The 25,941-nt window shown below is 36.8% G+C and overlaps 1 protein-coding gene across 1 annotated transcript in view; it reads left to right on the forward strand.

Annotated features, from left to right (window-relative positions):
• The window catches only part of LOC113050158 (voltage-dependent T-type calcium channel subunit alpha-1H-like), an 85,490-nt gene that overhangs the window by 15,918 nt on the left and 43,631 nt on the right, over positions 1-25,941 (forward strand). The window contains exons 3-5 of the mRNA XM_026212890.1: positions 20,436-20,547; positions 21,631-21,764; positions 22,111-22,208. Of these exons, the coding sequence (XP_026068675.1) occupies positions 20,436-20,547; positions 21,631-21,764; positions 22,111-22,208 (344 nt within the window). The remainder of the gene's footprint in view (positions 1-20,435; positions 20,548-21,630; positions 21,765-22,110; positions 22,209-25,941) is intronic.

The raw sequence follows: 25,941 nt of genomic DNA on the forward strand, positions 1-25,941 counted from the left end.
ACCATGCAAGCCTACGGCAGTCCTCGGCTCACAGAAGGGGATGAATCTGAGATTGAAGCTTTCTGCAGGTCCTTCAAGATGCGTTTTGCACTTGAAAAGGTGTAAGTGACCCTGTGGTTGTGTGACAGATCATGACCATGAGCACGCAGCAATCAATGGTGGCCTGTTTCAATCTTTGAGACAGTATTTTTTTTTTTTTTACTGTACTTCATAACATGTAATGTGAAAAAAAAAATACAGGCCGTCATATAATTTGAATAGTAGCTTTTCCCTTGTTATTTGACAAAAGAGCCATAAAATCAAGCTGGCAGCATCCTGTTTTTTTTTTTTTTGGCTCGTATTGAATTATATTTTATGCTTTTATATTTTCAGTAAGGCACTAAAGGGAACAACAAACAAATGCACTCAAGTGGAAATGATTAGGCTAGCTAAAAGCTGATGAGCAATGAATGCAGCAATATACAGCTTGCATTGCGAGTATTATGATGTACACTGTTGCCTGAAAAACAATAATAAAAAGTTGATACATATTTATTGGTGCTGAACAAGGTGTAAAATATCTAGTGATAGCATTTCCTTTCATCTCAATGGCAGTTTTGTCATCAGATTTTTAAAGGAAAATAAAACTGGTCATCATGATTTTGACAGATTAATACCTGAGGGAACATATAAGGAAAGCAAAACAGGGCCAAGACATGAACCTTGAGGAACCCCAGGAGCGATGGGATGAGAGGAGGAAATATTTCCACCTCAAAGTTTCTCCCCTGTAAATGTGAAGAGAACCACTTTATTAAAATAAATGAACAATGTGTGCTCTTTTTCCATGTTATCTAGACCCAGATACCCCCGAAAAAGTTCACTAGATGACATAAAATGTGACTTTTGACAGCTCCAGGGATTTTGTTAAAACTACAGATCAAACATCTGCATTTTTGTATTCCCGCCCATAAATAGTCAGGTCAACAGCAGGGCGACGCCAAAAGGAAAAGTGAATTATGGGAGTTTTTGACGGTATGGAACACCACAGCTCTGTTTTCTCTATTTATGTAGAACTGAAACTTTTTTTTGCCTTTCTACTGCATAGACAGCCAAGTTGTATAAAAATTATAACTTGCCAGCAGTAAATTACCCCTTTAATCAGGTACTTCAAGCTTGAATTGCTCCTGTGGTAGGAAAATTCATTATTGCGGAAATTACATACAGGTCAGGGCGCATAAAACATTTTTTTTTTTATCCGTTTTTTTATTATTCTTTTTTATGATTAATCACTAAATTAGCAGGTTAATTTGACAGGTAAATTATTATACAATGCTTGGCCTGCAGACAAGCTTTTCTCATTTTAAAGGACTGATGTTTTTTATTGAATTATTTGCTTTTGGGGGGGGGGGGGTTGCAGGGTGAGGTGCACTGAGACGTGTCCGCTCTGATTAATCACAGGCTGTTTGGGGTGATCTGACAGGATTGACCTTTCAGCGTACTACACTGATATTTTGCGCCACAGGCAGTCCATTTGCTGGGGGGTGAGAGATAGGTGGGTTTGAAAAGAGAAAATGTAAATGTTGACAAGACTTATGTTGTCCATGTGTGACAGCTGAAATGGGAGAGGAGCGGGCTGTCTAGGCATTCTTCACACACTGCACATGCTTGCATACCTGTGATTAACTGAGAGTACCTGTGAGAACTGGCCTGGTGTAGCACATGCCATCGAGAACACTTAGACATCATCGCAGTATCTCATGACACACTGAACCTGTTCTTGGAACATTAGTGCTCAGTGATGCTACACATTATGCAATGACCATTATTATTCCAGCACAGTGAACAATGCAGCTTGCTACAGTACCTCACTGAAACAGATACTGTATATCACACATGCATAATTAAAATAAATAAATACAAATGAAAATATAGCATTAATACCATATCAAGAATATTAAATTCCTATTTAAAAATGCATTATTAATTGTTATTTTTTTAATGAAATGTATACTTTTATGCAACAGAGGTGTTGTCTTTAAAGTAAAAGTAAATACATTCATAATGTAAAAAAAAAAAAAATCAAATAAATGCTGTCCTTTTAAACCCTCTATTCCTGACTAAAGTATATCACTGTTTTTTTTTTTTTTCACAAAAAGCAGCAAAACTGTTTTCAACATTGATAATATGAAATGTTTCTTAAGAACCAAATCAGCATGTTAGAATTATTTCTGAAAGATTGTGTGATAAAAGACATTTGAAAATCATGTTGAAATAGAAAATGATTTTAAATTGTAGTAATATTACACATTATTACTGGTTTACTGTATATAAATCAAATACATTTAGTCTTTGTGAGCATCAGAAACATAAAAATAAGAATCTTGCTGACCCTAAATGATAGTAATATATAAATATAATACAGCCAATATGCTAGTAATATGCATGCTAATAAGCCACTTGTTAATAGTGTGAATTGGTCCCTAAACTCAAGTTTTACTGCTTTCCAAAACATTTCAGTGCAGAATCTGTCAGTCCACCTTTTTCAATCCACTCTGCCAGCCCAGAATTATCAGCATTGTTTTAGTAAAGATATATACAAAAAGATTTCAGGTTTCATTTTGTATAAATGTTAAATATAAAAATCTGGTCACCTTTATAAAAATGTATTGAGTTTGAGTCAGACAATCCTGAAAAGGCATTACCAGCTTTTGATTAAGAAAGTCAAAGACCAAACGAGATTAACAGTGTTAGCACAGATATACACAGCACATTCACACACCTTTCTTTGCCCAGACTGAGCTTCTCTGTGTCAGAGCGGTGTTATCTAACCATGCGCCAGATCTCTACAGGTGTTCCTCTCTGAATCTCAGGTCCTGATCATGGTGCCGCTGAGTGTGGAGGTGGCATTAGCACCACTGCTCTGCCACACACCCATAATTAGCCATGCAAACTGCATGACCAAACTTGACAACCCATACTATTTTGTGTGGGTTTTATTGGATGCAATGTCTAGGGGGAAAAACAAAGGTTTTGTTACACCATCTTACAGGAAGTTCCTAATTGGCTGCTGAAATCATAGTGCTAGCATTGCATAATGTCTGCCACAGTCGTTACAGAATTCAAGATTACAGTGTGTCAAGGGGTGAGCCGTATCACTTTATCACCTATATTGGTTTCACACTGTCATACATTTGCATAAGCCTTAGGGGAAGCTTGCAGGATTTTGTGTATTATAAACTGTTGTACAGAAACCAATTGTACTAGATGAATTTTTATCTGCTCTGTGTGAGTTTATCTGTCTGCCTTAAAGGTTTTACACACTGGAGGACTCCTGCTAAAATGCAAATGAAAACTCTTGTGTGATTCAGACCGCAGGAATATGTTAATGGTAATCATTGAGCACCTCTTGTAGGGCGTTTTGCAAGCTTGCCTTGTGATGGCTATAATGAGTTTTAAGATCCTGTGTGGTGCTGGAAAAGTGCTTTTAGTTGCATACATACCCAGGTTAGTCCATCAAGTGGGGCTAGACAATCTGCAGTGACGCACTCTTGGAGTCCTGTCAGTAGAGTAATCAGAAAAATAGAGGCAGGGAAACCCTGTCCATTTAAATGTATGGCAATGTCTGTATTTGCTTTGAGCTGCAGGATATGACACCCATGTGTCTTGGCCTCTGTCATAAGAAAGAATGTGACAAAACACAGACCATTGAACACAGCACATAGTTAGAGCTAATGCTTTATTTCTTCTGTGCCTTAAGGGGGAAATCAAATCATAATCTTGCCCATTGCTGTCAAATAAAGGATGACGAACAATATTATCAATTATCAGCTGGGCAAATTCAGTTTGTAAAATGTAATCAGGGTCAATTAAGGTTGTCCAGCAAATGTGTAGCAGCAATATGGCTTAGATTAAGTACATACTGTTATGTGTTTAATAATGTGTTTTATCACAATGTAAAACTGGCCTAAAACAATTTAATCTGAATAAACTGAATATAAATATTCTATGGAAATAATACTGAAGAGTCTCTTTTGTTAAAATTGATCATTGTAAAGTATTTATTCATTATTCGTTAAAGTATTTATTCGTATATTTTTTTATTTTTTTTATTAATTCATTAATTTATTTTAGGGCTGTCAAATCTATTGATTGTGATTATTCACATCCAAAATAAAATGTTGTTTACATAATATATAATATATTTAAGGAATATATGTAATATATATTTATGTTTATATATGGCATAAATCATATATAAAGATTAATATATACATACATATACACAAATATTTCTTAAATATATACATGTATCTGAGTCTATTTATATTTACATATAAATCTACATAGTACAAAGACATATTATGTAAACACAAACTTTTATTTTGGACGCAATTAAGTGTAATTAATCAATTTCATAGCCCTTTTTTATCTTTATAGAATTATTTTACTTAATTATAAAAGATTGCACTTAGTGTTTTGTTTTTTTTCCCTAAATGTACCCTTGAAAATTATGTTTAAAATCATAATGGCATATAGGTTAAATCATATCGGTAAATATTTAGTCCCACCAGTAGCCAAATACAAGATGCAGAACTTTATTTTACATGGAATACAATGCAATCGATAACTAAAAACCTTCATGCTCATGTGATGATGCATCCACTCTATGTGTAATATGACTACCGTATCGACCAGCACAACATAAATAAAACATTGCTGAGTGAGCCTTTTAACTAATCATAACCAATTTTAGCACTTGAATGCAGTGATGAAACAAGTTTACAATTTTATTGCAAGCATCAAAGTAAAAGACAAAGATGTGTCTGTGCTGACAAACTCAGTATGAACATTGATTTTGTCTACTCGGCCTTTTAAGTCTTTACCCCATCAGCATTTTTGACAGTTAATTTCAGCATTTTCCAGTAAGTCTTTCACCTTGTTTTTTAAAAAGCTTAAAGTGTCTTTTTTAACATTGTTGCAAATTATGTAATCATGTCCTAATGGAGTGTCCACAACCGAAAGGTTCTGTGCCACCATCAGGAAAAAAAAGACACAGTTGTGCACATGCCGACAGCATCTTCCAGTCATGACGCATTTGTGACCAGCATGTAACTGTCATTTGTCAGTCTAGGGCCATGAGAAAAGAAAAGGCTTTGTGCAGTAGTCACAGGGAGGTATCATAGTCTCATTTTACTTGCACACGGATTCCATTTTTTCATATTAGCACATCATATTGCTGCTTTGGTGCAATGAACTAATAACCTGAGATAAAGTAGCTGGGCAAAGAGACGGAGATAAAACACATCTATGATGTACTGGAGGCTGTTTGAGCACAAATATTTGATAAAGGCTGTAAGTTATTTATTAACCTTGTTTCGTGGCGCCTTGGAACCCACATAATTCTGAGGCTCATTACAGCAGAGCTGTGCTGCAGTAGATCGACTGTAGAGACGGCAGATAGTCCACCCACAGAACCAGACCTGAGTGTTTTGTGCATTTGATTACATTTCCAACACATATTTTTTATTGGAATATATATATATATATATATATATATATATATATATATATATATATATATATATATTTATATATATATACCACTTAAAAGCTTTTTAAAAAATAATATAAATTACTTTTGTTCTAGGTTATATGACACAATATTTTAATATTATTTATATTGAATTGATTGAACCCAAATGAAACCAACATGAATGCAAATAATACATTTGCAAAAATATTTGTATAGTTCATTTTAAACTACAATTTAAAAATAATTGTTTCCTTTGCTTTATCTCATGTCATTGTGCTTTTGTCATTGTGTGTAAAACAGTAGCTTCAACATTTTTTATAAATGCTCCATAGGAAAAGATGTGACTGAATTAGATTGAATTTAGACACGTGAAGGGTTGATTTCTGCCACAGTGATTTATAGAGAACCACTTCTTACTATAATAAGGCAGCATAATTATCAAAGAGACACTTTTTTGTTCTTCAGAGGCTGCATTCAAAATCCACTCAGAAATTGGAGGGGGCGAGTACCTTCTCAGTCAGAATGATCATGACACTTCTGCCAAAGTAGGGTGTCTTTTTTTATCAGCTCGGCTTGAAACTCAGCCCACTGTGGGCACCGGTTCCCCTCAGCAGTCTCCAGAGCCTGAAAGAGTAGCACGCAGGGTGATGATGCCTTTATTTGAAAGCCCACGCAGGTTCCTCTGTCCTCTCTTCCTCTGGTGTGGCTTACAGCTGGGATTGACCATAAAAACCTATTCATCCAAACATGCTTAAGAGGATGAGATCTTGCCTGGGACATCAAGGCAGAACAGTAGAGATAGAGTCTGCTGTGTAACACTGTGCAACTCTTAGACACTCGAGAGGAAAAAAATCAGTGTTTTACGTCCTTATTTTCTGCCGTATGCATGCGTGTATGTGTTTTCACGTGTGTGTGCTCCCTGCGGAGAGAGGGGATTTGTTGGCTTAAGTAGTTCTAGGTCTCTAGAAGGAGATGTATCATTGGTAAGTCAGAGGTTGGGGCAGTACATTAAGGAAAGCAAATCATCGCTGTAAAACGAAGGAGAAGTGAAGGACAAAGTTTTGGCAGACCTCATAGTCTTGGTTTTATTATCTGTACGAGTACAGTCGTAGATCTGGATTCCATTTTGGAGAGTATGGAGGAGGGTGAGACGTGACAGCACCTGCCAAACATCTCTCCTGCGCAACTGACGCATGTGTGCATTCACTGGAAGAGAAACCCCAAGCCATGCGTCCTGATTAATATAGTCTGAGCTGCCGCAAACCATTATCCTCTTATCCCTCGAGGTATATGTGACTGAACGCCCCCCTCCCAAAAAAAGTTCTGCGCTTGTGAAAATGCAGGAGTTAGACTGTGTCGCATCGACGCAGACTTTGTGGATCTGTCAGGGTGCTAAAATGCGCAGGGGAGCTTTCGAACAGCTCAAAGGATACGTGGGCGTTTTAACGGACTGTGGAAACGGAATTTCTCATTCAAGCAGATGCACAGTCACATATCTCCATGGCAACCAGGAGTCGTGCTAATTGCGTGTCTACGTATGTGATTCCCATCCACTGCGCTAGTGATAGAACTTACTGCACAAATGTAGCCTCGGATTATTGATCGAGAGTGTGCCTGTTAAATATTTATTTACTGAGGAAAACCTGGGATCAAGTTGAAGAAGCTGTTGTTTTAAAGATTAATGCATGTGTTATTTACATGACCTTTAGCTTTGAGTAAAGCACATGGAAAGTAATGGAGGAGTGCTGATGTGATTCATTCAAGTCGGAAGCATAAGCAGAAGTAGCCTAAACAAAACAAAAGAACAAAAGTGCTTGAGCTGTGCATATTTCTCTCCTAACTAAGACGAAACAACTTTAGGTAATGGAGGGAATATTATTATGGAATAAAATATGTTAGTTGGAAGAAACGGTTTGAAGTTTAAAATGTCTTTGAAAAATATTTTTTTTTTAAACATGCAGCTTTTTGCCTCACAGGATGTTGATTGATGGATTGTGATGCTTTTATCAGCTGTTTGGACTCTCATTCTGACGGCACCCATTCATTGCAGAGGATCATTGGTGAGCAAGTCATGTAATGCTAAATATTTCCTTTTTTTTTTTTTTTATTAAGAAACAAAATCATCTACACCTTAAACATTTCAAGCATTTGTAGATGAACTATTAAAACAGTTAACAAAAAGTATGTTAGATTAAAAATAACTTGCTAAATCATTTGTTATAATTCACTACAGACTTGTTTTATGTTTACTGATCTCTGTTTATATGTTAGAGATACATTTTATTAATCTATATTATAGATTGGTGTTTCCACCATGTTTTAAACCGACAAGCTTCTTCCACAACACACATTGGCAACTTGTGTATTATCTAGAATTCAGAGTTTCCCACTTGAAAATATGTTTTCATTTGGTCATTCATGTGCTCAGAATTTTTAATTATGAATATACCAACTCCACTGGAAGAGAGCATTAGTTCCTGCTTTTAGCAATCTGGGTGCTGTTTTCATTAAATGTTATCTGTTTATGGAAGGCTTCAGCTGATGTGAGGTTACTAGTGTACGTGGGCTCTAATATTTGTGATTGATATCCGCACCTGCTTCTTTTTTCATCATGTATAGTGTCATATTGTATTATGCGTTTTGGTCCATGGCACAGCATTGCTTCTGAAATGCTTGAATTAACGGTGCACAATAATTAAGCTGTCCTTTCCACCTCTGAACCATTTGTAATAATTATGTTACATAAGTTGTTAATTTCCACACACAAATCAGGCAAGGGACATACAGTATGGAAATACTGTTCAGCGTCAGCAGATGTGGGACAAAATATAGAGAGCGCTTTCATCTCCCACAGACTTTCTACACCATTGTCGTGCCCGTCCCACATTTAAAAGACCCTAAAGTGCACAATGTGACAAATCTTTTGTCTAGCTAAAATTCAATCTGCTGCGCAAAATATATCCCACGTTCTCTTTCAGAGGGGTTACATTATACAAACCCGATTGCAAAAAGTTGGTACACTACAAATTGTGAGTAAAAAAGGAATAGAATAATTTACAAATCTCATAAACTTTTTTACTCATTTTATTCACAATAGAATATAGATAACATATCAAATGTTGAAAGTGAGACATTTTGAAATGTCATGCCAAATATTGGCTCATTTTGGATTTCATGAGAGCTACACTTTCCAAAAAAGTTGGGACACGTAGCAAGAGGCCAGAAAAGTTAAATGTATATTTAAGGAACAGCTGGAGGACCAATTTGCAACTTATTAGGTCAATTGACAACATGATTGTGTATAAAAAGAGCCTCTCAGAGAGGCTGTGTCTCTCAGAAGTCAAGATGGGCAGAGGATCACCAATTCCCCAAATGCTGCGGCAAAAAATAGTGGAGCAATATCAGAAAGGAGTTTCTCAGGGAATTGCATCAATTACAACATCATGGCTGCATTGAAGGAGGATCCGGGCAGGGGCGCTGCACAAGATCAGTACTGGTAATCAGTACTGGTTTTACCCCCAGTCCGACGCCCCTGGATCCGGGTACTGCAATGGCCAGCCTGCAGTCCAGATCTTTCACCCATAGAAAACATTTGGTGCATCATAAAAATTAAGATGCGACAAAGAAGGCCTAAGACAGTTGAGCAATTAGAAGCCTGTATTAGACAAGAATGGGACAACATTCCTATTCCTAAACTTGAGCAATTTCCCCAGTCATTTGCAGACTGTTATAAAAAGAAGAGGGGATGCCACAGTGGTAAACACGGCCTTGTCCCAACTTTGTTGTTGTGTTGATGCCATGAAATTTAAAATCAACTTATTTTTCTCTTAAAATGATACATTTTCTCAGTTTAAACATTTGATTTGTCATCTATGTTGTATTCTGAATAAAATATTGAAATTTGAAACTTCCACATCATTGCATTCTGTTCAAACAGCAGGATAGCTCATTAAATAATTTTCTAGGCATGCTTTTCTATATAATTAAAGTAAATAAAGACGAGTGGTGACCGGCTTAAAATATCAATACATTCCATAAACATTTAAAAAATTTTATCCATGTGTAACATGAAAGGGTTACAAGGGATTTTGTGTGAAATACCCCTTAAAATGTTGGGCCAAACCACCCCATCAGTTCTAAAAGAGGTGATGTCCATGCTTGCACCATTATTCAGTTGTGGAGGTTCTTATCTCTGCCTTTATTGTCTTTTTAAATAAAACACTGAAGGATGAACAGTATGAAGGACTCAGGGTGCACAAGATTATAGGCTATGGAGCATTGGAGATATCAGACACTATTGTTTTCACTGTATAGATGTAATTTGTCGATTTAATTATTAATTCAAGCTGTATATGATAACAGAAAAATCAGCAATGAACTTATTGAATGCTGCCAGCGGTGATGAGGTGCCAGTAATAGAGGATGCAACAAACCACACTGCACTTATACAGAGCACTGTTTGTAATTATGTGCGTGCAATGGATACGATAATGGAGTAACTGAAGATAGGCACATTAAAGACAAGAGCATTGTAATAATTCTTTAAGGTGTTTATCTTGTTTTTAGTCTAGACTCTTAATTCAAATTAGACAGCATAGGTTTGTAGGAAGGGAAGCATCTGAACACTTAGGCATCATCCTTGAGGCAGACAAGTGTTCCTGTGAAGACAACCAAAGAGGAAACAAATGTGATTATTTTTCTCTGTGCTCCCTCTCTGTATCTCCTCTTTTACTTCTCTTGTATGAACTGGGGGTAATTTCAGCAAGGTTCTTTTCCTTGCTGCAAAACGGTTGAGATTACTGAATCTGAGGCTGTGTTCAAAAGTGCAAAAGGATATTTTCTGTCCTGTTTTGATGGCCCTCATTGGAACGCTCTGTTTAAATAGGCTTTTAAGATTTTAGACTCTGAAGTAAACGCCCACTGCTATGATTGGCTGACAGTCACCTTCTGTAAACTGCAGAGATTAAGCTTAAAAACTAATTCATACTCAGTACATATCAAACTATCTGTAATAACAGGCAAAGTTATAGTGACCAATTACTCAGTTACTAACAGTTGTGTTATGCAACATTACTGTCGGATGCGATATAGTTGACTTGGCACAACATCATTTAGTTTTGATCAATCTGAAAATCCTGCAATTGTGCCTTAATCTGTGGTTAAGTGAACAAAGGACCAAGTTCTGAATAAAGAAATAATGTTCATCCACTCTTTCCTAACGTTGGCATCAGAAGGAAGACAATACAAAGACGTTTTCTTTATCATTTTAGAAGTAATAGTCTATTTTCTGTTCTGTTAAAGGTGTGGTGTGATTTCTGCGTAGATCTGTGTTTGCCCCTCTTGTTACTTACACTGCGTCCATGAATCGGTGGGCGGAGCTAAACAGGCAGAGTGTAGAAGCAGGCATTGATCTTCTTCTGCGGAGGCGGTGCTTAGCCACATTATTACGTCATAAAGTGTCACATTCCATAACCTGTCATTTTGGCTTATTGGCTTCAATATAAGCTGTTTTTATACATAAGAGGAAGTTTTGAGTTCTGAAACTTACAAGGTATTAGTATAGTATAGTGACCTCTTATTTGTCAAAAGAGCAAGGGATTTTGATTTCTCAGTTCATGAACCCTTTAAATTTGCTCTTTTACAGGGTTGAACAAAGATCATCTTTTTCAAAGAGTTCACTAACTATAATGTAATTAGTGAACTAATCTTGCTATTTAAACCTACCATTGCCAACATCCCAGCTAACAGGAACATTCTCAGAACGGTTCTCTCAACGTTATCAACAAATCTTCCTCCAGTAACAGTAACAGTAATAGAATGATTGTCTATTATAATGTTCTAATTTCGCACACCTTTAGCTTCAAATGTGATGTAAAATGTATTGTTTTGAAATGCGACTACTTCAAAACATGCAGAGAACATTAAAAAGTAACAATCCCATAATGCTTGCAAAATGGTACGATTGAGATTGTTCACATAATAATTGTATAACAAACTTTTTTTTTTTTTACATGGACATTTTGAACGTTCAAAGAACATTCAGAAATAAAGTTTTCATAACTTAACAGGTATTTTATAAGTACGTTGGTATAGGATATTTGTTAATTAAGCTCTACAGTACTTCCAGTACATTTATTTGAAATGAATAAATAAATACAAATTTCCTGTGATTTCCTTTTTTTTATGTTATTAGTGCTAGTAGTTTTTTTGTGCCTCACACCCATCTGCTGCTTACTGCTTACAGTTTCTATTTCATATATCTCTTTTCAATCAATGTCAGTGGTATTCATTTTTAAGCAATAAAGTCAAATTGTGCAGAAGACGTAAAACAACAGCATTGCAGCGTCTCAGTCTCTCTAGTGGTAGTAGTCTCGGTGGGCTGGATCTAAGATGCCGATCTCGGTCTTTAATGATAAAGTGTCAGTCTGTGATTCCAATATCTGTTCCTGTATAAATCATTTCTCTGCTGGTATGTCACACCACAGATGGCCTGTCCCAGTCAACGGCTGTTCCTGCTGTTACCAAGCAACCAGTAAACTATAAAACGGTGTCATTGGAGAGCGTTTTTTCATAACCAATGTAATAAGTGCAATCAACAAGAAGTATGTTGGCTCTCTCTGTTGTCTCTGTTCCTGATGGCCTTTTTAATTTGCTGCACAAAAATGGGCATCATGCACCTATTTTTAGCTGGCACAAGCAGCCGTTCTAAATATAAGTCATGTACAAACAAGAAAAAAACCTTTAGTATTTAGTACTGATTTACAGAAGTGTAATACACAATAGTACAGTGATACACATTTTATTTAATGGGAAAAGGGTTTTTGTGTGTGTACATGTTAGTATAGTATATGTAGGTTTTTTGTATAGTTTGTTTTATTCTATTCTATGTATTCTAAGTATTTTGCCACACTGTGTACTTGATTTCTTATCTTAGAAGTGTACTTGTGTGCTAAATACCAGCCACTGTCCACTTGCAGTCTCTGTGAAGTTTGAACATTGGAAAAACTCAGTAACCTTTTATTTAACGTCACCGTTGTGTCTGTTTCTTCTCCCATTTGACGGGAGAAGTAATCCAGATTACTAGGCACATAGCTGGCAGTGGCTGCGATGGTTCAGCTGAAATAAATGGCATCTCAGCTCAAGGATGCAGTGGAGGGGCACCAAACGGGGCTTGTTTAATTGCTGCTGTATGTCCTCTGTAAACAGACTTTTGCTTTAGCAGAGAGGAGGTCTGGTAGTGAAGCCAGCGTTCGACTCGGTGTCTGCTATAATTCCAGATGCTGCACTATTCCTGGATAGCCCATGGTTCTCACACGCGTCACACATGTGCGTTGAGTGCTCTGACTTTCACCTTAGCCTGGTCTCTAGATCATTCTCACTGATGTGAATCTACACATGATGTATATAGGTGTAAAGCAGCACTTGCCCACAGGGAACGTCGTATTAGCTTCAGCACTGCTGATAACAATTTCAGTTATGTATTGAAAAAAATTTGAAATGTGAACCTTTTGTGAAAAATATTCCCTGATTCTCAGATGTACAGTACGTACTGTAGCTGCATTTAGCTAAATGTTTTACCATGGAAGATGTGATCGCTCGTCATCTGCTATGAGATAAATGTTTGCACTTAAAAAAAAAAATGTCATCCTTCTCCTGGGAAACAACAAGGTGCTAATTGTAGTCCTTGGTGGAGTAAAAGCACTTCTTTCAGGGAATGATGGTCTGGAGCTTTTTTGCGCAACCTTTGAGTATAACATGATTTTTGTAATCTGATATTGTTATGCTGGATAGGATCCACGATAATTGATTTTTAAAGGCTGGAAATGTTATTCCAAGAATCATGGGCACTGTGGTAATTGATCTGTTTTTGTCCTTATAGCAAAGTATTTTATTTAGTTGAACAGGTTTTCAAAAGAGCTAGGTTTTGTCATTTATAAACCCTGTGGACAGATGTTTTAAATGGTGTGTAAAATGGCTAAAATTTGCAGTGCTTCCTACAAAGGTTTTAAGGATCTCTGATTGGAAATGCAAAGCTCATGTGTCCTCATTTAGGAGATATTTTGTGTTTTCAACACAAATTTTTGCTAATAAATATATTTTTTAAAGTGTAAATCATGAGAAAACTTGAAAAAATGGCAAGCACTTGCAATATTGATACTGCATTTAACGAATAATGCATGAGATGACCTTATGCACTTAGCACATGATGTACTATACAAGCTGTTTCAGTGCAATTTGTTAAGAAACTTGAGTTTTTGTGTCACCTTACTATGTTAGGAGTGACTTTGCCTGTCAATCAAACACAGTGACCTCTATTTTATGCCCACAAAAGCATTCATAGATTCTGGTTTAGCAGTGACTGATAATTTGAGTTTGTCTTTGCTCCCGGGACCATTTCACCTTACGTACGAATCAAACGACCTGTGAATGAAAGTATTTAGCGACATGTTGTGGAGATTAAGAGGAGTGATGATGGTTTGGGTTTGATCAGCAGGTTTTCATGCAGTTCAGCTGGCCTCCGCTGGATCTGTCGTGGGAATTCAGCCACCTGACAATGATAAATTCCTTGTGTCTTGCAAGTTCATTCTGTAAACCCTTTACTTATCCAGGTCTATGATCATTAAAAGCCACTCAGCTTGTGGAATCCAGTACTTTATCATTCTTTGCTGAAAGGGCCAACTTCGGTTCTAGTTTGTGCTGGTTTGTGATGGCTTATACTGGTTACTGCTGACATCTGGCAGTTGGCTAATTCCACCGCTGGATAAATGGATAATAAGAGAGGTCAGGCCTTCAGCAGTATTTAATGTAAAGGATTAATGACGTTAAGTGGTGGTGAATGGAGAGCACAGGAAATCAGAATGAGATTATATTATTACTAAGAAGCTGCTTACAATATCATAGCCTTATACATCCACTGAAGAAGGGAGCCTTTATTGTATTTCAAGGCCAGGACCCAGTCCATTCTAGTTTTATAGTTCATGAATGGTATGCTGATTCAATGTTTTTAATGCATGGAATCTGCTGGCTCCATTAACGACTCCCCAAAGTCCCTTTAAGGCAAGTAATTTCACTCGGCGGCCATCTTGATATTGACCTTGGCAGCTACGTACCTCGGTTTTGATGTCGTGGTTTGGTATGGTTTCTGTACAGCAGTTTTTATTAAACTGTGGTTTACTGAACAAATAACTCTATCTTTACATAAATTTAAAGGGTTAGTTCACCCAAAAATGAAAAGTAACCCATAAATTACTCACCCTCAAGTCATCCTAGGTGCATATGACTTTTTTCTTTCAGACGAATGAAAAAAAGGACAAAAATATTTGTATTTTTTTTCAAAAATATCAACATTAATTTCAAAATGTCACCCCCATGTGAGCTACTGTAACTCTCAGTCTCTTTAACTTCAGGTCATTATTTACATCCTGTTTGGCACACTGTCAATCAGAGAATAATTCTGTCTGGTAAGTCTGGTCAATTTTTTAATTTATATGCTTCTCAGAATTACAACACAAGAGTAGTCTTTGTAGTCATATAATGTAAGTGACATAGTTCAAAGGTTGACGCCCTAGACCCTCAGACCCTACTGGAGAATGTTAATACAGACTGCCTTGACTAAATTTGCTCTCTGCTAATGAACGCACAGCAGAGGGGGGAGCTACATCTCCACTTGCATTGTGATGAGTTGGCTGAATCGGAAGAACCCGGTCAACCTTGTGTCAGTGGGGCCCATTAGTCTAGCTGGCAGGCTGTGACGGTCCTCTTGGCTTAATCAGTGTGATAGCTTCATTAATCCTTTTCTCCTAAAATAGCAACAAGCAAATAATCCAATTGTGAGCATTGACAGTCAATAGGGAGACTTCCAGTTTCTGTTGCTCAGAGTCCTTTTTTTTTTTTTTTTTTTTGACTTCATCATGATGCTGCCAAGTAAAGGTGAAAGCAGCGCCCAGAAGAAGTCCATTTGTCATTTTGAAGGGTTTCACAGAAAAAGGAAACCTCACTTCAAGTTTTAACATAACAGGATAAGCCTGTTTGTATTAATAAAAAAGGAAGTTTTTCTGCATTGGTTGATTTCTTTCTACTGTGACATTATGAAAGCATTATTTTTTTTTGTTTGAGACAAAGGTTTTTCAGTTGTGAACAAATCTGTTTAGTCAGTATTGTCTTTTCATATTCATTTGTCAATTTTAAATTGACTGAAAATGCATCTAATTTTTACTTGACAAAATTAACAAACCAAATATTCATCGTAGACATAGTCTTGAAGGGCATAATTGACAAGCGTTTACTTTCTCATGGGGGGGCGCTTGTCTGTTGTTTAAATTCATTGGCTCAGCTGCCTCGAACCGCCGCTGTACACACATGTATGCGGCAAAACCATCAAGCGAAATACTGGAGTGAAGATGGCTGTGAATGACGTTTGTAGATTATGTAAAGTAAATTTACGCATCACGGTACAATTAGTGCACCTAAACTAATATTTGACAGTAGAGACAAACAAGAAAATATTTGCAGCCAACTGTCAAAGTTAGGATTAGTTCTGTTAAACACAGCTCTTCGTTCATTTAGAGTCTGTCGGAAATGCTGCAACTTAATTGCAAGATTACAGCATGACATGGCAATATTCAAGGACTGGGAAAGAAAGGAGACACTGACCAGACTTTAGCCTCCCCAGTTTCTTGCTGAAGATCGGTAACATTTGATAAATAAAACTTTTTCCCAAAACCTGTTAGTAGTAAGGCCACAACATTCAAAATGCGAACCAAACACTCTTCTTGTTCGGGTTTCAGTTGGCAAATGCGGGGAATATTCTCCACAACAGCACGAATAGTATCCCGTGTCTCCATGTCAAATAAGATTTCCCTAACCTAAACTACAATCTTAAGTTCGGTGCTTAGCATTTACATCGCGGCTCTCAGCTCACCCACTTTTTGTTGGTTGGAGATAATCTGGGAGCTGGTTTGCTATATCAGACTTAGTATAGAAGCGAACTGAAATTGAGCGGAAGTACGATCTCTGATGTAGTCAGGCTAACTTAAACAGTCCCTTTTGAAATATGCACAACAAAAAGACTGTTTTTTGGGGGGGTTTTTTTACTTTATTTTTATCAAACTGTTGTGCTGTTATAATATCAGCAGCTATCAGAGAAAAGAAATAAAGGAACTGCTGCTTATAATCTGAACAGCAGTGCCAAAAACCCACATTAGCACATAGAATGTGTAAATGAACACCTCTGTTAATTATGTCTTATTACTATTGCTTCAATTGCCAACTAAATCCCTTATTTATTCAGTGACACGATGCCAACAGCTAGAATAATAGGAATTCATGCTCAAACTGTGATTTCCACTCTCAATAGTTTTCTAGTGAGTCATGCATTAGCGTGTTAGTGGGTTTCAATCAGGGCAGTAGCTGTAGCTTCAACAGAAAAGCGATGCTGAAGGTTTGTTCTTACACACAGACACATCAGCAATATGGCAGATGTTCACAAGAGAACATGAAAAAGGAGCCAGTCTGCCGTGGCTGTGTCCCACTTAGTTGGCAGGATGAGTACTTCAAGAACAGACAATCTCTTGCACAAACATAGTTCCATCTAGCCATCAAAGTCGTGCAACTTTTCTGTAATGTTGCAGAATGCTCAGTAAATTACTGCGATAAGCCCCACTACTAGAGCTGATCTGAAAACAATAATGGAGGCTTCGAGTGAAAAAAACACTCAACAAGCCAAGTTTTCTATGTTGTTCCTTTATAGAGAATGAGTAAAAAATTATATAATGCCCCGTTCACAGTGATAGCATTTTATCACTGCAGGTCACCAGGTCACTGTATTGTTGGTCGCTAGTAGGCGTTCATTCTGCTGGATGCCCTAATACCCATAGCTTTTGGAAATAGGAGATCTGTTGATGGTAAAAAAAAAAAAAAGCTCCGTTTTGACAAGGAATCAGTTCTTGCTGCTACAATTCAGGAAAAGTGTTTGTACAGTATATGGCAGTGAGTAATACATCATATCGTGAACAAGATGAATGATTATCAATAAATTAATCAGATTTACTTAGAATACACACAATTAAATCTTATTGCTGTATGTGAGCAGAGACCAATTATATAGATCAATGTAATCTCTCAAAATAACATTATGTAAATTGCTACAACTAATCTTTACCTTTAACCTTAACTTTAACCTTTGTTTTTTTATTAATGTATATTTGAATCAGCAAGGACATTTTAAATTTAAAAGTGATACACTCATCATCAGTTAATGCTGACCTGCAACCTGCCTTTGTTGCGCAACTGAACTAGCAACTTTACTACACTCTTTTTGGTCATGTCATGTCAGCATTGGTGAGCTTCTTGACTTCTTTCAAAAAATATATGTTTGCTATGTTTTTACAATCCTCCGTCTATGAGCTAGTTTAAAAACCCAAATCTCAAATTTCACACATCATGTGCACAGTATTTTGAAGCAGTGCTTCACTGTAGCATCTTGTCAGGACTTGATTTTGGAAAAAGACTTGAGAATGTAGTAGAAAAGAGAGAAGAATGGTGGAATATTAAAGGAGTGGGCTGATGGAAGGAAAATTATTTTTCAGTCTTTACAGTGGTTGGGTTTCCATGACATTTTGCCCCTTTCCCTTGAGTTGGCTCGACTGGTGGTTGGAAAAATCTTATTTTAGTAGTAATGCAGTTCAATTTACCTTTTAAGAGGATGGATAGACCATGGAACCGAAAAAACTGGCCAGTACCTTTCATGAGAATAGACCATTATTTATAAAGTGACAGATTATCAATTTAAGCCGCTCAGACTGTAGACCGTAAGTGGGTACTGCAGCGTGTCTTTGACCATGAGTTACCCTAACTGCTCTGTGTTCCCTTCAGGTCTTTTAACCTCTAGCATAACTTATTAAAGTCCACTCAATTTCTCGCCTTTCCAGAGTTCATCATCAGCACCTGATTTCAGTCACCGCTCCATTGTGAGGGAACAAAACATTATAACGCCTACAATCTGAAGCTCTATGATGGCTTATGAAAATGAGAGTTATTCAGATTTCTCATTTGTGTCTAGCATAGAAAGTGTCCGTCATTTGCCCAATTTAGATGAGTAGACCTGCATAAAACATGAGTTTCAAAGCCCTTGGTGTAACACGATTGTCATTTAAACCCTAAGATATCTGATTGTGTCCTTGGAGGGTTTAAGCTCAGCTGTTTTAAAGATTGTGTATGAGCCGGGCCAGATGATTAGAGATGATCTCGAGAACATGGCATCCACAAGGGCTAGTGGGTGTTGTCGGTGCTGATTTGTGGTGTCATGATGTGTGACGGGCACTGATCATGATGGACACGTTGGTCTTGATCTTCGGTGTAACAGACAGCACCAACGGAAGTGCTAATAGGTCATGCCTAGTGACAGCAGCAGCAGCAGCAGCTGGTTTCGGCCTCATCACTATTATGCCATCTGACATCTCAGACAGCAGTGGAACCAATAGTTGTGCCGCTTAAACACACATAACCCTGTTCCTGTCGTACTCTCTAAATATTTCAGCAGTTAAGCAATGAGAAGAGCATTTTATGCCTGCTTGGATGCTTGAGAAGGCTGCTATGGCCATATAGTTTATTGATGTCTTAAGCATTATTCTTCCACTGGTGATAAATTTTAAATTTTTACTGTTACTCGTTATTTGCAAATGAGCCCCTTAAACACTACTCTATGGGGTCATTATGATTTATTTTGTTTTTGAAAGACATTAATGCTTTAATTTAGCAAGGATGCATTGAATTGATTATAACAGTAAAAATATTTATAATGTTATAAATGCTGTTGTTTTTTAACTTTCTATTTACTAAAGAATTCTGAAAGAAATGCTCAATAGTCTTCACATGAATATTAAGCAGCTTTTTTTTTATTATTGATAATACTAAGAAATTTTGGTAAAACTTTAATTTAGGGACCAATTCTCACTATTAACATGTTGCTTATTAGCATGCATATAACTAGTATATTTCCTGTTTATTAGTACTTAAAAAGCGCATATTCTGCATGATCATATTCTACATCCTTAATCCTACGCAATACCTAAACTTAACAACTACTTTACTATCTATTAATAAGCAGTAATTAGGCATTTATTGAGGCAAAATTTGTAGTTAATGGTTAGTTAAAAGTGAGAACTGGACCGTAAAATAAAGTGTGACCTAAATATTTAATTAACAGCAAATCAGCTTTACCATCACAGGAATAAATGACTTCATAAATTAAATTTTTTCATAAATTATTTAAAAGAAGTAAATATTAAAATAGAAAACTGTTTTTTTTAAATAATATTGCAATAATATTTCACAATATTAATATTTTAATGAATTTTTGATCTTATAAATTCAGCCTTTTAAAGGTTTAAAAACCTTTAAAAATCTTACAGACTCAAATGTGTGTAACGTTGATTCCTCAAATAAGCATGTTTTTTGCTTGTTTTATTGAAACGTGTATTAGCTTTTACCTTTTCGTAAGTGCTGTGGTTTGTGAAACTTTTAAGACACCCTAAGACCTCTAACTTTTTTATTTATTTATATTTGAGGAAACCAAACTACTTAAAAAGAGAACATTTAAAACTTGATTTATTTCATTTATATATTTATTTATTCTGAATAATAGGCTTTGCACTCCTTAATCATGCTTTAAAAGTTTCATTAAAATTCAGTCAGAAGGAAGGAACGTTTTGCAAATAATGTTCTTGATTATTTATTTATATTTTTGCAAATCCATAGTGTTGTTTACTCTGGTTGTTAAACTCATTTGCTCTAAGCTTAGTAAGGGATCAGTAAAATCAATATTTGTATTCATTTTCTATATATCTTTTTATGTTTTGTGGAGTAACAGTGCTTTGCCATGACTTTATAATCTCTGTGATATATTCCCTTGACTCTTGTGCACATGGTTTGAGCATGTGAGCATGCTGGTGATTCTCCTGAACTGTGTGACTCTGGGCATGTTCCAGCCATGTGAGGACCTTAAGTGCCAGTCTGAGTGGTGTATAGTCCTACAGGTAAGTCTTGCTACATTATGCAGTGAGAGAAAGCTTGTAATATGATAATGTTCCTTCAAACATAATTCCAAGATAAAGTATTCCATAAAAGCATTTGAACACTTAAAACTGTAGGTATTTCGTTGCTTTAAATAACATAAAACTAAATGTACTAAAATAAAATTGGGGGGAAGTTTATATAGATGGAAAATAAATAAAATATTTAACAAAATAAAAATAACAACAACAAAGCTTTAAGATGAAAATAAAAAATATAAAAATAATTGATGATATTTTAAAATAAAAAATAATAATAAATATAAATGAAAACTCTGAAAGTATCTCAGTAATAATAAAATGCTGTAAATTGAATCTTCAAGTGCTTTTTGGGGCCACTGTACATCAGAATTCGCATGATCTCCATTGGTCCTAAAATTATATCTTAACTTTTATTTTTCTTTTTGTTTATTTTATTATTTTTGTGTCCAATGTCTGTTTTTAGGACTGTCTCAGCACAGACATGGCATGTAGCCATGTTTTGTGGCACACACAGGTTTAGGGGTCACTGGGACCTTTGCCAGATATCAGAGACTCAGGCATTTATTTCTGTAGTTTTGTAATTCTCTGTAATCCTCCCCACGCTCCCACCAAAGCGACCTGGGTTTAATATACGGTACTGTGGGAAATTTGTATGTCCTGAAGATCCTGACATTAGCATCAGCATGAATTAGGAGTTCGGGTCAGCTGGGGCCAGAGCTGAAAATACTACACAAAATGAATAACATCTGATCTTCTAACTCTCTCCCTGTAAACCACTCAAATGGTGCCAAAAAGTTTTATGCCCATTTTTCATTTTTCCAGCGACAGGAACAGGAATCTGTGAAGAGACCATAAAAGGTCAAAGTGACCTTCTCTCAAAATGTTGCTAGTAAATTGAATGCTAATAAGCAACTATATAATAGTGAGACTTGATCCCTAAACTAAAGCATTACCCCAAATTTTTTCAGGTGAATGCAAAGTTTTTTGAGGGGTATACAATACTTTTGTAAGAAAACAAGTTTTGTCATTCTATATAATAGAAATTAATGTGATCTATGTCCATAGGTATTTGATGACTGCATTTTCGCCTTCTTTGCTGTGGAGATGGTCATCAAAATGATAGCCCTGGGGATTTTTGGATCAAAGTGTTACCTTGGCGATACATGGAACCGCCTGGACTTCTTCATTGTGATGGCAGGGTGAGGAATCCCTCCTTTTTTTCTCACTTGTCACTCATGTATTCAACCATTATCACCACGGTAAAGCTGGTCAAAAGGGACTCGCCGCTCGATTTACAGGCCGTCAGTTGGGAAAAAGAATTTCTGTGAGATTTCCCAATGCTCTGATTCATTTACCAAAAAAAAAATCCCCTTTGTTCCTTAAAGTGACCTTTAAATTGACAAGATTGATGAATGCATCAAGACTTCCTTTTAAACCTCTTTTCTTTCATTATCCTCATGTAAGATTGACAGAAAGAAAGGTTATAGAGATTGACCTTTAATGTCTGATGCTTTCAGTATGTTTCCTCTGCTCTGCTTTCTTCAGAATGATGGAGTATTCACTGGATGGTCACAATGCGAGCCTGTCAGCCATCCGAACTGTGCGAGTGCTCCGGCCCCTGCGAGCCATCAACAGAGTGCCTAGTAAGTGTCTGTCATGCTAGAAAATCCAGATAAATAATTAAGTTGATTAAAAGTGTTATTTATTAATAATTCCACAGGGTGTTAATAAAGGCCTACTGAAGCGAAACGATGCATTTGTGTAAGAAATATATTGATTTTTAAAAATATATAAGCTGTAATCTCCAGCTTCCGGTCACTCAAGAGGGCATGTGCAAGACTAAGCATGTGGAGTAGTTTAATGATGGATGGAAGCACTTTTTTTGGCTTCAAAAATCCCTGCCCAGTGTTGAAGCCTGCACAGCTAGGATGAGAGAACAGAAGAGCCCAGAGTGGCTCGCAGATCTAGACAATAAATTCTGAAAAACGTGAGGGGCATGGACCACCCCACAGCATTGCAGATGTCCTGCATAGACATACCTGCCAAGAAGGCCTTGGAGGCCGTCATGTTTCAGGGCAAGTGAGCCTTGACACCCAATGGTGAGGGGAGATGAGAGGACTCATAAGCAATAGAAATAGCATCCACTATCCACCAACTGAGGGTCTGTTTTGTAGCTGGAAGACCTCTCTTAGGGGGACCATAGCACACAAACCTTCTCCACAGGGCAGATATGTGGACGTATGCGTCCAGTGCTCACACTGGACACATACAGTTAAGCTTGTGCTGGTTTGGCTCCCTGAAGGGAGGAGGACTAAAGGCCTGTAGTACGATAGGCTGTGGTGTAACAGAGGGGACCTTAGGAGTATACCTCGCACGAGGGAAGAGAAACACTTTTGCCATGTCCGGCGCAAGGGGCCAGTGAGAGAGCCTGAAGATCCCCAACTCTCTTTAGAGAAGAAATAGCCAGAAGAAAGGCAGTCTTAATTGTGAGATAGAAACTTCTTCAATGGGCTTGAATGAAGACTTACAAAGAGCTTTTAGCACCACAGCCAGGTTCCACGTGGGGACACGAGATCGTACTGGGGGTCTCACCACACCACAGAGGAAACGTGAAACTGGGGGGTGTTTGCCCACTGACTGGTCACAGAGAGGGATGTGGTAGTCCGTAATGGCCACTAGGGATGGGTACCGAAACCCGGTATTAAACTGGCCCCGGGGCTAAATTATGAAAGACCGTAGTATCAGTAAGATCTGACGGTATCGGTTCTGCTTTCAGTACTGGAGAAAAAAAAAAAATGTACTATGTATTTTTGCTTAATAATGTTGTCGTGTACTTTTTATCTTACCAAACATTTCTAATTTGCAATATTATTAAGACGTTTGTCTGTGAGATCTGCAAGAACTCGCATGCACACCGCGGAGGCTGTCTGTCAGTTACACACACACAACAAGAACGAGCATGGTACACGCATAACACTACGAAAACTCCCACTTAATACAAAGAGTGACGATGGCGGAGAGAGCAAAACGTTCCAAAGTGTGGTTATACTTCACTAGAGTTAATGCTGACAACCCTCGTTGTTATAAGTGCGAAACAATATTTGCATGTAAGGGCGGAAACACAAGCAATCTGTCAAAGCATCTTTCAAAGTGCATTATGTGTATCGACTACCTAGCTAGCTCGTCTCTGGTTGTTGCCCCATCTACGTCAAGTATGTATGCTAAAATCATGTTGAATCAACGTTGTTCACGTCATTTAAAATAAATGAAAAATCTCCCTGGTTTGCTAACCTTACGTAGAAATTCTGTTGATTTCTTTTGGGAAAAATTTGAATGAAATCAACATATTTTCTACTTGTTTTTAAAATTCCAAATAAGGAAAGATTAGTATGTAAATGTTAACATTTATTTGGCTAGCTTAAATGCACAGCACCTCAAGTTAGTTTACAAAATAGCCAATTGCCACATTTTGCAACCTTTTTATTTTATATATATATATATATATATATATATATATATATATATATATATATATATATTTTTTTTTTTTTTTTTTTTTTTTTTTAAGCTGCAGCTACTATGAACCAACCAACTCCTCCTAACACCTCTGGTCCAAGACAAGCCCATTATTAATTTTACATTAAAAAAAATAAAGAAATGTTAATTCTGTTCTCAACTTGTTCTTAAAAAAACACACACACACACACAACACAAAGTACCGATAAGAATACCGTTAAAGTACCGGAACGTTAAGCAGTATCGGTAAGAGTAGTAATACCGTTAAAACCTTAACAATACCCATCTCTAATGGCCACCATGTAGACCTTCAATTCAGTTCAATTCAATTAAATTCAAGTTTATTTGTATAGTGGTTTTTAGGATGCAAATCATTATAAAGCAACTTTACAGAAAATTACGTTTCTACAATATTTAGTTGTAGCTTATAAGTGGTGACTGTCAGTTTGTGCACGTATGACAGGATTTTTCAGAAAAATTTAAGAGATGCATTATTCGAATGCTTGGCGAAAGAGATGTGTTTTTAATCTAGATTTAAGTGTCTGAACCCCGAATATTATCAGGAAGGCTATTCCAGAGTTTGGGAGCCAAATATGAAAAAGCTCTACCTCCTTTAGTGGACTTTGCTATCCTAGGAACTACCAAAAGTCCAGCTTTTGAGACCTTAAGGAGCATGATGGATTGTAACGTGGCATAAGGCTAGTTAGGTACGCAGGAGCTAAACCATTTAGGCCCTTATAGGTAAGTAATGATAATTTGTAACTGATACACAACTTAATAGGTAGCCAGTGCAGAGACTGTAAAATTGGGGTAATATGATCATATTTTCTTGACCTGGTGAGGACTCTATCTGCTGCATTTTGGACAGGTGGTGTCTGGTTATTTGTTAATTTAGCCACTGTGCTAAATAAAAACCTTCGATTGTTTTGGTTATTTTCTATGAGTTTGTGTATATGCTCTGCCCTAGAAGTTTTTAGAGCCTGTCTGTAGCTGGACGTACTGTTTTTCCATGCAATTCTAAAAACTTCCAAGTTAGTTTTTCTCCATTTGCGTTCAAGACTACGAGTTTCTTTCTTGAGAGAGTGAGTATTACTGTTATACCATGGCACAGTATGTTTTTTTCTAACCTTTTTCAATTGGATGGGGGCAACAGCTTCTAATGTATTAGAGAAAATAGTGCCCATGTTGCCAGTCATTTTGTCTAGTTCATGTGTATTTTTGGGTACAAATATAAGTAGAGATAAATCAGGCAGGTTATTTGCGAATTTTTCTTTGGTTTTCAACAATAATATCAACAATTTTTCTGCCCAGACGGTAACGCTGAGACATATAGTTAATATCAGTTATACGCAGAATGCACGATACAAGGAAATGGTCTGTAACATTATCACTTTGAGATACGATATCTATATCAGTAAGATCAATTCCATGCGATATAATTAAATCTAGTGTATGATTAAAACGATGAGTGGACCTGGTGACATTTTGCTTGACTCCAAAAGAGTTTATTAGGTCAGTAAACGCCTAGTCCTAAAGCATCATTTGTATTATCAACGTGAATATTAAAATCCCCCATGATTAGCGCTTTATCAACTGTAACCAGAAGGTCTGAGAGGAAATCTGCAAATTCTTTTAAGAATTCTGTATACGGCCCTGGTGGTCTGTACACAGTAGCCAGAGCAAGAGATACATTAGATTTCTTTTGCATATCTGACAGTGTAACATTAAGCAGAAGTATTTCAAATGAGTTAAACCTCTATTCTGTTTTCTGGGTAACATTGAAAATATCACTATATATTGTTGCAACACCTCCGCCACGACCAGTCTGACGGGGCTAATGCTTATAACAGTAGTTTAGTG

The sequence above is a fragment of the Carassius auratus genome, chromosome 3 (genome assembly GCF_003368295.1).
Source record: "Carassius auratus strain Wakin chromosome 3, ASM336829v1, whole genome shotgun sequence".
Lineage (NCBI taxonomy): Eukaryota > Metazoa > Chordata > Actinopteri > Cypriniformes > Cyprinidae > Carassius > Carassius auratus.